At 39.1% G+C, this 13090-nt stretch overlaps 1 protein-coding gene across 1 annotated transcript in view; it reads right to left on the minus strand.

The window, feature by feature from the left end:
- kntc1 (kinetochore associated 1) overlaps positions 1 to 13090 on the minus strand; it is a 122381-nt gene that overhangs the window by 66761 nt on the left and 42530 nt on the right. The window contains exons 30-37 of the mRNA XM_078227056.1: positions 12588 to 12722; positions 12110 to 12226; positions 10516 to 10588; positions 10367 to 10434; positions 9071 to 9357; positions 8659 to 8831; positions 7973 to 8070; positions 4727 to 4871 (exon numbers count right to left, since the gene is read on the minus strand). Of these exons, the coding sequence (XP_078083182.1) occupies positions 4727 to 4871; positions 7973 to 8070; positions 8659 to 8831; positions 9071 to 9357; positions 10367 to 10434; positions 10516 to 10588; positions 12110 to 12226; positions 12588 to 12722 (1096 nt within the window). The remainder of the gene's footprint in view (positions 1 to 4726; positions 4872 to 7972; positions 8071 to 8658; positions 8832 to 9070; positions 9358 to 10366; positions 10435 to 10515; positions 10589 to 12109; positions 12227 to 12587; positions 12723 to 13090) is intronic.

Below are 13090 nucleotides of genomic sequence, written 5' to 3' on the forward strand. Positions count from 1 at the left end.
GTCACAGGGCAGTAAATGAATTGCACCTCAGTTCAATGACTCACAAAATCTATAACACCTTTTTATAGTTGCTGAGCAACGGGATTTGCAAACCAGCAACATGCGGTTATGGAACACTTTGTTCAGAGTACAAATAATTTATAAGTAACAGTCTAAATTTTATACAAAGTATACCAAAAAAAAAGAATTTAAGAGAATAAAAGTTTAAGATGTTGCTAGTTTTATTTTTAAATCTAAATATTACAATTTTATTAATAGACAAAAAACTCAAGGCCAACTAAATCCTATCTTTGCATTCCATTTCTTCAGATGTCCATATAATTAGCTGGACTTCTTTTATATACAAAATATTGTCCATGGACAATATTCTGTTTTCTAAATCACTGCAGAATTGGCCAATTAATGAACTAGTTGGGTTACCAGATGAATATAGTAATAGTAATAATTGTATAGTAACCCGCTCCTCCCTAATCGAGAGATTTTGTTGACAAAAACAAGATGCTTTCAACTATGATTTTCAGACTTCACATCTAATACTTTTAATGTTTTGTAGTATTACCTGTAAATGGAATGATTTTAGCAGCTAGATGAATGCCAGATTAATGTACTTTAACTTGCCACTATGAAGCACAGGAACATAAAGCACAGAATCCGAAGTACAGACAATATTTATGAGAATGGCTCCAATGGTGAAGGACTTCAGCTACAAATACAGATTTGAGTATCTGGAGCTGTTCATCTCAGAGAATAAAAGATTTAGGGGAGATTTGATAGAGATGTTCAAAATCATGAGGGGTCTAGACAGAGTAGATATGGAGAAACGGTTCCTGTTGGCAGAAGGAATGAGAGCCAAAGGAATTGTACTCAATGTAAAATGCAACAAAAGAAATGGCAGCTTGAGGAAAAGGCTTCTTTTTAAAATGCAGCAAGTGGTTCAAATCAGGAACATAGCACCCAAGAGCATGGTGGAAGCAGTTTCAATCATGGTTTTCAAAAGGAAGTTCAGTAAGCACTTGGAGAAAAGATCTGCAGGGCCACAGGTAAAGGGTGGGGAGCGGGACTAGCTGAGTCATTGTTGCAGAGAGCTGGCATGGAAGACATCAGATCAAATGACAATCTCTGTGATTTAATATTCTATGATTCTAGGTCATTAGATACAATAAGACTTCTGGCCATGAACAATTTGTGCTGTCATGGATCCATTCTAATTTCTCCAGTTCCCTGAATATTTAGTAACATTTCCAAAAGCAAAAAACTACAATTCCTCTCACTTAAGCAAAAGATATTGTTCAATAGTGTTTCACACAACAGAAAACATTCCTGACAAAAGGAAAAAGACAAAAAGATAGCCGAAGTGTAAAAATTTACAATATCAATCACTAGAAAATGAAAATAACTGCCCTTAAAATATCATGTATCATTACTGTGTTTACTTAAAATATCAAGCATTTCACATAATTATTTTTGATATACGTGCAGACCTTCTGTAATTGATAATGGAAATAGATTGAACTTAAATTATGATTTATTGCGTTTCTTTGATTGCCATTTAACACAAACGCAATTGTTTCATTAATAAAGTTTTTTTCCATAATCAAGTCAATAATGCAAAAAGGAAAATTGTTTTAACAAAATGCATTTTATCAATGGAAACATCCAAAAAGTAATTCAGAATCATTTATAGGCATTTCAGCAAATGGTGATGGGGTGCTTTCAACCATTCATTCTACTATTAGGAACAATATCAGTTTGGAGCATTAATTTAGATTAGAAAAAGATGCAAGTATAATAAGCTAGTGTCCTTGCCTCTATTTGATGGTTGCTCCAATATCGCTTCTAAACTACTCACTTCCTTGACATTTGCAGAAGCAGGGCACAAAAACTTTAGCCAAAAAAATTCTCAATTTTAATATAGCACTGTGAATTAATTAGCTGGGTCGGTGTCTGTTTTCACTGAAGAATCCTGTTGTCCGGGACAATTTGCACAACTAGTGTAGGACTAATATTTTGAAACTGGAGACGTAGGAATGTCACTCTGCACTGCATTAACGGAATCATTTTGTCCAAAAGCAAATAGTCACCGTAGAGGTCTTTCTTATTACTATTTATTATTTTCTGGGATGTGGGCATCGCTGGCGAGTCCATTTGTTGTCCATCCCTAACTGCCACTGAGAAGGTGGTGATGAGCCAGCGTTCTTGAACCATGGCAGTCTATCTGCTGTTGGTACACCCATAGTGCTATTAGAAAGGCAGTTGCAGGGTTTTGACCCAGCGACAGTGAAGAGTGACAGTCAGGATGGTGTATGGCTTGCTGGGGAATTTGGAGGCGTTGGTGTTCCCATACATCTGATGCCTTTGTCCTTCTAAGTGGTAGAGGTTACAGGTTTGAAAGGTGCTGCTGAAGAAGGCATGGCAATCTATTGCAGTGAATCTTTTATATGGTTAACAAGGCTGCCACTATGCATTGATGGTGGAGAGAGTGAATACTTAAGGTGGTGGATGAGCAGCCAATCAAGCTGTCTGGTTAGTCCTGTGCAGTGTCAAGTTTCCTGAGTGTTGTTGGAGCTCGACTCATCCAGTCAAGTGGAGAGAGTGTTCCATCACAAGCTTGACTTGTGCCTTTTTAGATATTGGGCAAGCTTTGGGGAGACAAGAAGTGAGCTACTCATCACAGAATTCCAAACCTCTGCCCTGCTCTTGCAGCCACAGTATTTATATAGCTGGTCCAGTTCAGCTTCGGGCCAACATTAACCTCTTGGATGTTGACAATTCAGGGTTCGTAATGCTACTGAATATCATGGGGAGATGGTCATTGCCAAATTTTGATATAGCAGGACATCGAACAGTGCCTGCTGTTAATTAAACCTGACCCTGCCATCTTCAGCTGAAGGCATTTTCATGCACCAAGTTGCTGAAAACGCGAGATGATAATGGTGCAGCAAGGGCAACATGACATCTGGAGTTTGAGCAAATATAGTAAGAATCAGAAAATAAACAGAAGGATCGAAAAGGAAATGCAAATTAGAGTGGACAACGTAGTGCCAAACCAAATGCAGAAAGAGAATTTTTTTAAAAGATTGGATTAAGAGAAAGAGGAAAAGTAAACCTTTAAAAATATTTAAATCTGATATTTCTTTAAAAATTACGATCTAAAGGAGAGACTCCACAATTGTAACAGTTAATTTTCAATGTCAGAGAGGTTGACTGGCAGTAATTAACAATTATTACATGTAATTACAATAATTACTAAGTATTACATTGTTAAAAGGGTACAAATGCATGAAGTAAAAAAACACAACAACGTGAGAGGGCATGGGATCCAAGGGGCTGCTGCCCTGTGGATCCAGAACTGGCTTGCCCAAAGGAGGCAGAGAGTGGGTATAGATGGGTCTTTTTCTAATTGGAGGTCGGTCACCAGTGGTGTGCCCCAGGGATCTGTTCTGGGACCCTTGCTGTTTGTCATTTTCATAAATGATCTGGATGAGGACGTGGAGGGATGGGTTGGTAAGTTTGCCGACGACACGAAGGTTGGTGGGGTTGTGGATAGTCTGGAGGGATGTCAGAAGTTACAGAGGGACATAGATAGGATGCAAGACTGGGCGGAGAAGTGGCAGATGGACATGAAACCCAGATAAATGCGTAGTGGTCCATTTTGGCAGGTCAAATGGGATGAAGGAGCACAATATAAAGGGAAAGACTCTTAGTACGGTAGAGGATCAGAAGGACCTTGGAGTCCGGGTCCATAGGACTCTGAAATCGGCCCCACAGGTGGAGGTGGTGGTTAAGAAGGCATATGGTGTGCTGGCCTTTATCAATCGAGGGATTGAGTTTAGGAGTCCGGGGATAATGATGCAGCTATATAAGACCCTCGTCAGACCCCACTTGGAGTACTGTGCTCAGTTCTGGTCGCCTCATTACAGGAAGGATGTGGAAAAGATTGAAAGGGTGCAGTGGAGATTTACAAGGATGTTGCCTGGATTGAGTGGCATGCCTTATGAGGATAGGCTGAGGGAGCTCGGTCTTTTCTCCTTGGAGATATGTAGGATGAGAGGAGACCTAATAGAGGTATATAAGATGTTGAGAGGCATAGATCGGGTGGACTCTCAGAGGCTTTTTCCCAGGGTGGAAATGGCTGCTACGAGAGGACACAGGTTTAAGGTGCTGGGGGGTAGGTACAGGGGAGATGTTAGGGGTAAGTTTTTCACACAGAGGGTGGTGGGCAAGTGGAATCGGCTGCCGTCAGTGGTGGTGGAGGCAAACTCAATAGGGTCTTTTAAGAGACTCCTGGATGAGTACATGGGACTTAATAGGATGGAGGGTTATAGGTAGGCCTAAAAGGTAGGGATATGTTCGGCACAACTTGTGGGGCCGAAGGGCCTGTTTTTGTGCTGTAGTTTTCTATGTTTCTACAACAACGTGGAGAATTTAGTCCTCATCTCCCACACATGGATAGCAGCTTCAACATTCAATGCGTAACAATGGTAAGTCACAGTGTTATGCTTATTTTTACAAAGCTAATTGCAGAGTGAATGCATCTTGGATACTGGGCATTTATCTTCAGCCTTGCTCCTTGCCTAAAATTGCTGCGCATATTTACACACAAATAACAGCAAGTGCCACGAGTCTCATCATCAATCCGACAGCAAAATCAAACATAAGATTTTACACCAAGAACAAGCTAGATGAAGTGAAAACAAGTCAGATATAAAACATGTAAATTGTTTACCTGGAGAATATGGCACAAATGAGGTTGCAATTTCATACATTACAGGCATCACTGATAGGTGATCAAGCACAATGCCGTCCTCTGTGAAAAAATCTTCAAAGGTCCACTCGTCATATGGGTCTTTGTCAGTTTCCAAAGTTGTCATCTTCTCAAACAGAATTATGCAGGTTAATAATCTAACAATTTAAATAAGTAAAATCAAAAGATTCTTATTCCTCAATAAACAAAAACCCTTTAAGCTCTGGGAACTCAAAGCAAGTCAGGCAGCATGTTTAGAGAGGTTAATAAAGTTAACTTTTCAGAACAATGAACTGGAAAAAATTACAAGTTTTAAGACTATAACATGGTTTAAGCAAGTGTAAGGCATGGATGGAATATAAAAATAGGAAAGTTTGCATTGAAGAGGCCACATCTAGAGTACTATGTATAGATTTGGTGATCTTACTTAAGGAAGGACCTACTTTCATTGGAAGTAATTCAGAGAGGGTTCACCAGGCTGATTTCTGAGTTGAAGGGTTTGAGGAAAGGCTGAGCATTGGTATACTCATTGGTGTTTAGCAGAATGAGCAGTGATCTTATTGAAACATACAAAATTATGATGGGGCTTGACAGCGTAGATGCTTCCCCCTCGTGGGAGAATCTAAAACTTGGTGGAAGAGTTTCAAAATAAGGGGTCTCTCATTTACAAGGGCTGTTAATTTTTTGGAGTTCTCTTCTCCAGGGAACAGTGGAGGTGGGATCATTTCACATATTCAAAGCTGAGTTAAATCAGACTTTTAATTGACAGAGAAGTCAAGGGTTATGCAGGCAGGAAAGTGGGATTAAGGCCACAACCAAAATGGACATGATCTTATTGAATGACGGAGAAAGCTTGAGGTTCCAAATGTCCTATTCCTGTTCCTATTTCTTACGCTCTTAAGCCCAGGAGGAGGAAGAAGAAAAAAATAAAAGGACTGTGTTAGGATGGAAGGCAGAGATCAACCGACAAAACAGACAATGAAAGGCAAAAGGAAGTGGTAATGGGACAAATAAAGAAACAAATGATGGATTGAGGAGACAACATAAATGGGAATAGCAGAATCACTCTCAAGAAGCACTTTCTGAAAAGACAGGCAAGGGTTATTACCATAGAACCATACCATAGAACCCCTACAGTACAGAAAGAGGCCATGCGGCCCATCGAGTCTGCACCGACAACAATCCCACCCAAGCCCTATCCCCATATCCCGACATATTTACCTGCTAATCCCTCTAACCCTCATATTTACCCGCTAATCTGCACATCCCGGGACACTAAGGGGCAATTTAGCTTGGCCAATCAACCTAACCCGCAGATCTTTGGACTGTGGGAGGAAACCGGAGCACCCGGAGGAAACCCACGCAGACACGGGGAGAATGTGCAAACTCCGCACAGGCAGTGACCCGAGCCGGGAATCAAACCCAGGTCCCTGGAGCTATGAAGCAGCAGTGCTACCCACTGTGCTACCAAAGTTATGACCCAAAGTTACTGAACTCACTGCTGAGTCTAAAGACTTTGTCTAACTGAAAGAAAAGATGCTATTCCCCAAGCTTATGTTGAATGGTATTAGTGGTCAGAGTGGGAATAGGAGTGGGTGGAGAATTAAAGAAGCAGACGACCTGAAGTTACATTTGCAGACCGAACTGAGTTACCTCACATTGCAATCACCCTATCACTGTTAGGCGCCCCAGTATACAGAAGAACTCACCATGTGGAACGAGTACATTGAATTACATTAAAAGTGCAAGTAAATCATGTTGCACTAGGAAGGAGTGTTTAGGGTCCTGTACAGTGAGAAGAGAAGAGATGAAAGGACAGATGTTGCATATTTTGCCTGGGAAGGGAATGGGTGATTGCAGAGTGCGCCAGAGCATTGTCGGGGGGAAACAATTGCTCAGAATGCTGAAAGGGGAGGGAAGCAGAAGATGGGTTTAGAGATGGCATCATTTTGGAGGATCTTTAAATTAAAGTAGACACAAATATTGTTTGAAAATTCACAAATTACATCTTAAAACATTTGTAGTTATTATACATTCTGATATAGATTGAAATCTAGTGTACCACACAAGGTCACATTTCTTTTGTTTTTAGGGATAATAACTAACTTGCAATGATGAAGGCTTGTGATCATAAGGATCCTTGGCACTCAGAACAAGAAAAATATCTGGCAAATACCTAAAGCCATAACAGGGATGATGCCAAAGTTCTGATAGAGACGCATTCCAAAATGGAAAAGTAAAGAAATCGGAATTTTTAAAGGTCCTAACTTGTTAGTGGTCTTTCAAATAGAAGTTGATGGGGTTTATAGACGTTTAAATAGATACAGCTTACCTAAGCAAATCCTACGAATCCCAAATTAAACTTCAATATTTACACCTAAATAACAGATTTAGAATTAATTAACTTTTGTGGTTATTAACGCCAGCTGTATTGGAAGTTCTGTACCACTGTTTTATGAAAATTGAGATATTTACATGTAAACTGGCTCAAAGAAACTTTCACATGAATCAGTTAGAAGAAACTATGAGTATTTGTCAAGATATTAGACGAAGGAAGTGTGATGTGTTTGAAAGAAAATGCATTTAACATGTTCCATTTATTTATATACAGACTGATAAGATTAATATATCTTCAGTGTACTGCTCAATAGTAATTGGATTTTCAAAATTTATTTGTTTTCAAAATACGAGCAAGGCTTGAATTACATAGAACATTTGGGAGGTCAATCAGCCCAACTAGTCTGTGCTAAGTACTGTCCATCCTAGACTGCAGACTTTGTGGTGACGGTGCCCCCATTGTGTTTTATAAGGACAGGTGCCTTACATATTGTAATGTACAATATTCTTCTTCTGATAAGGCAAAGCTTCAACAATTTTAAGGCCAAAACATGTAATTATTGTAAATTAGCAATACTTGAGATCAGTTTAATTGCTCTTGAGCTACGGGTTAGAGCCCAGGACTTCCTTTTTATTAAAAAGGTGTTGAGGTTAGTCAGTTTGCTTAATTAAAATACAAGCTAGAATTATTTTCTTTTAATTGCTGGGCGAACTTGTACATACCAAATACTGCCTTGATTTTGTCACTTTAAAAACAAGTGGAGAAATTTTCATAGCAACAGAAAGTGTGATGGATAAGAAATGCGCACCAGATGCAATGTTATTATTATAAATGATTATTTTATAACAGGCTAAGAATAAACATTTACGTAACAAAAGATCACATCATACCTTTGTTCTAAATCCATAATCATCAATTAGGCACTGTCTATAAATATCCATAGCAGCACGAGTGCTTTTACATAATTCTTCACAGTCAAGTAAAAGGTCTGTAAAAGCACATTAATATTAAATTGTAACACTTCTGTATTATTTTAGTCAAGAAGTTTAAATACAAGCCGAGAGCAGACCTACAACGCAAAATGTTCGTGCAGTAATGGACCGTACACTGGAATGGGACCAAATTTCATGATTCATTATAAGGTTTCTGTTCTCAATGTCAAACATAGCTCCTGCACCACAAAGATTGAATATAAACTCAACCCGAAATGTGACAAGTCTCATCTACATCATTGTCAGTAAACTGTGTTTCATTCTTAATTAGAATGGGGGCTGGATACACTGACTTTGAACATTAATCAGTAAAGGAAATAAACCAATTATCAAACAATTAAAAGTTACTAATTTCTCAGATACTGTTGCTGCAATAGATTTCCATTGTTAAAATAAGTTTGACACGAGAGCAATTACTACTTAAATAAAAATAAATGCTTTGGGGCAAAACACAAGTATCGTCCTTTATTTTACCAAATTGAGGAAAACAATCTCAAAAGGTAAAAAAAATCCAAGGATAAGAATCTAAGTGATAAAAGCTAGCTGTCATTAGGGCTAAATTAAACATCTCAGAAAGAAATTACCATTGCTGCAGATAGTGGTAGCTTGGCAGGCTAATTCATAAATAACTGCAGGCAAGTTCATTCCAGTTGGAATTATCATGGGAACATTACTTTCCAACATCTGACATAGTTTCTGTGCCACATGGAACAATACTTGGCCAGTCTGATGATTTTTGTGCTGTCCATAAAGCTCACTGCATATAAAAAAAGGAATGAAAGGAGAAAACAAAATTTCAAAAACATTCTACCTTCATTCCAACCTGCCAGACATCATTACCTAATTAACAAGATTGCAAATAGCACTTTCTAGTCATTGAGGGGCGCATTGATTCATACACACAATGACAACACGCACAATAACACACACAATTAGATAGTTCAGCCAAATCCAAGTAACAAACAGTTTATATACCAAGGTTTCTATAATTCCTACCTGCAAATATTTACAGCCTCTCCTATATTCCCATAAGCAAGTGCCCTCAATGCAAGCTCTGATAAAACATCCTGTTCTGGATTTTGGAACAGGAGAGACAGTTTATATAGTCTGGTCTCCGTTGAAGTCTTCACATTGGCGTTTGGGCCACCTGTACAATCCGGTTCCCTTTCTGACTTTGAATTGGACCACATACTTGCATAGGCTTGAATCTGTCCGTCATACAATTGCGAAAGCACTTTGGGATTCTCATAATCTTTCAGTGAAATAAATACATCAAAATACTCCTGAAAACCAAGGATGAAAGGTCAGTAATAATTAAAGATAAGAATTAAAATATACAAATGTTTCAAGTATCAACCTTTGCTCAGTGTCACATCTGGAGTGAATCTTGAACACATGATTTTCTGATTCAGATCTTTAGCACATCATATAAGCTGAGATTTAAATGCAAAACTCAGGAAGTGCTGCATTGAGAGATGCCATCTTTTGAATGAAATATAAAACCAAAAGTTATTGGTCTGATTGCTCAGGTTGATGTAAAATATCTACACCACTATTCAATAAAGAGGAGTCCTGGTGTGTTGGCCAATATTTATCCTTCAATTATCATCACTAAAACAGATTATCCAGTCATTTAATGTTTGTGGAACTTTGCTGCCTTCTGTGTTCCCCCAAGTGAAAACAGTGCCTTCACTTCAAAAATAATTTGTTGACACTGAAGCGATTCTGGATATTCTGAGGTTGTGAAAAGACAACTTCAGGAATAAAACTTTTTCTTTTAATCTATTGCACAGGTAAGCATATTTGCTGGAAAGGCAATTTAGCACTATGCAAAATAGAACTGCCTAACATTGCAAGCCACATCACCAGAATATTGCAGCAGCCTCCAAGCCAAATAACACTGCGAATAGGCGGGGCCAAGATTGAGGTGGGTATACTGTGGAACAATTTTTTTTACTTTGGGCACCCAACATCAGACTCCACATTCCAAATTAGCCATAGTCAGCACAAATGAATGGTCCCCTGCTTGTATTAACACTGTGCTTAACTTCAATTAGATATCTTAACCTCAACAAAAGCAATACATCCTACTGTCTTAGTTTTGACCACTTCCTATACAAACCACACAATGGTTTCTAAGCGAGATTGCGCTGAACCCTGAGCAGTTTTGTTCAATAAACTTTGACCACTAGGAATTTGGTAGAGATTTTCAATAGGACTTTATTTCAGTATTTGAATTAGTTGATCCAAATATTTTGAGGCAAACATCGAATGGTACTGCATAATAATTACCTGTAAATTTGCAATAGTTTCAAATTTATTTAAAAGGTTTTGACACGTTTCCTTTTCGAAAGTGTTTCCTGTCAAAACAAAACATTTCAGTGTTACTGCAATGCAAAGCTAACATTAGGTAAAGGTGTTTAAGAACACAAAAAAATTACCCTTTTGATTCCTCAGCAAAAATTTAATAATCTCCACCATTGTCTTTGCAATTGACACCAGATGCTTTTTCCACTGAAATATAAAGAACACCAGATTAATTGGTAGAATCTGCATATGGTTATGTACAGAAATACTTTCAGAAGAAAAACAGCCTAAAAATTGATGTCAGGCCTGTCAGTAGTGAAATGTGGAATACTTCAAAGGGGCAGTAAAAAACGGTCTTCTGAAAACAGAAATTGATGCAAGATCAATTGTTAGTTTTGAATCTGATATTGATAGATTTATGTTAAAGGCATTAAGAGACATGGAGCAAAGATGGTGATAGATCACAGGGCGGTGATGGCATAGTGGTATTACCACTGGATTAGTAATCCAGAGACCCAGGGCAACACTCTGGCAGATGGTAAAATTTGAATTCAACACGAATCTGGAATTAAAAGCCTAATGCTGACCACGAAATCCTTGTTTGATTGTCGTACAAACAAAAAATCTGGTTCACTAATGTCAGGGAAGGAAATCTACCCACATCTGGTCTGGCCTACATGTGACTCCAGCTCCACAGCAACATGGTTGACTCTTAAATGCCCTTTAAAATGGCCCAGCAAGCCACTCGGTTCAATAGCAATTAGGGACTGGTAATAAATGCTGCACCAGCCAGCAACATCCACATCCCATGAATGAATAAAAAAGCCATGACCCCCCCCCCGGATGTCCCCCTCCTGCCCCAACCCCCTGGGCATTGCCACTTTGCCCTGTGGGCAGTGTCAGAGAGCCAAGCTGGCAATAAGCAGGGGACAGCACCCTTACCCTCCCCAAATCTCTGGGGGGCATCGATTGCCCCCCCCCCTCATTCCAGCGGGTCGGGCCTCTAGCTCCCTGCAAGCGGGGAGCTATTGTGAATCCCATTGGAGTGAACCACTCCTGGCGGGGTGGGGGGGGGGAATGCTAGCGGGCCTGGAGACTTCAGTCCCGGGCCCACTAATTGGATTTAAAATACATTCAAATGAGCATTTCCATGATTTTTCAGCTTCCCACCGATTTCAGGTGCGGAGCTGACAGCGCCGGAAATCCAGTTGCCGGAGACTCACAGAAGCAATGGCGTCCAGCAGGAGGCCCACAAAATGGCCTCCACTCGAGTCTCCCAGCCTGCTGCATGACAAATGCAACCAGCAGGCTGGGAGAATCACCCCCTACATGTATCTTCGGCAACATGAGCTGGGATTCCACCTCGTGACCCTTTCACATGACTACATAAGATTCAAATTGGAGTTAACTCCTCATCTCATTAGCCAAATACTTTTCCAATACTGACCAATACTTCCAAAACTCAAATTGAATAATGGTCACTCGAGCAAGGTACAGTTATTGCTCATGGTACCATTCCCCAGAAAGCAGCCAATGGCCTCTGGATGGAAGAGAAGAATGACAGTTTCTGAAGATAAATTGCACCAAGATAACAATGCAAGACATTTTCAATCTGGACTTTTCTTAATCTGCCTGAATATATCTTTATAAAATCAGAATTTGAGACTTATTCTATCAATCAGAAACATAAAGGTGGCATTTTTTCAGGAATTGGCATCATGATCTTACCTCAGGATCATCAGGTTGGTTTTGAATTTTCAACTCTGCCCAAGTGACCAAACGCATTACGGTGGTCTCAACTTCATTCCACGAAAGAGACTTCAGCAAACTGAGGCAGTCATCTCTCTTTTAACAAGGGAAAAAGGCAAGTACGTTCATTCATTTCTTTGTTTAAATTATAAACCCTGGATGAAGAGCCAAGGCTAAAAACGTGGGGCATCAAGGTTGGATAAAGCAAGACAGAAGTTGAGGGAATTCAGGGAGTCGATTGGGTGACACAAAACTTGGCTTTTAAAAGCCTGCAGAAAGGGAAATTCAAGAGTGCTAAGCAGAATGTGACAAAGAAAATTCGGCACTGATATCTCAGTCTGACAAACAGACATTAACAAATATACAAACCATACAGGATTTTGAAAAAAGGTTGTGAGCAGCAGAATTCAACACACACCACTCCAACACAAATGTGAATAGTTAATGGAATACTTACTTTGTCATTAGATGCCAAATGTTTTAGGTGGAGAAAGTAAACTTCAACTGGGTTCAGTAGATAGGCATGAACCACTTTCAAAGCATCATCTAATGATGATGGCAGGCCCTGTTTCAAGATGAACTTTACCAGCCACTAAGCAAAAGAACAGGTCAATATTAATTTAAAAAAGAGGGATGGTGAAAGTGACATTTCTCTTAAAACTAGACTCCAAAGGGACATATTAGGTGTTGAAATGAGGCAGCAGTTGCTTTTTCATAAATACAACACAAAATCCTAAAAGTACAAATACATCTCAAAAATACATCTCCAAAACAAGATAAAAAAGTTTAAATTAGTTCAATAATTCTTGACTGAAGATACACAGTGGCAAATAAATAGAAAAGAAACATAGTTCAATAAACAAATTCGAACAACTTGAGCAGCTTTATTTACAACGTAATGATTAATGTGACTCCAGTTAAACTTCATTTTTGATCTTAGAATCCAGATGCAACTCTGCA

This window comes from Mustelus asterias, chromosome 13 (genome assembly GCF_964213995.1).
Source record: "Mustelus asterias chromosome 13, sMusAst1.hap1.1, whole genome shotgun sequence".
NCBI lineage: Eukaryota > Metazoa > Chordata > Chondrichthyes > Carcharhiniformes > Triakidae > Mustelus > Mustelus asterias.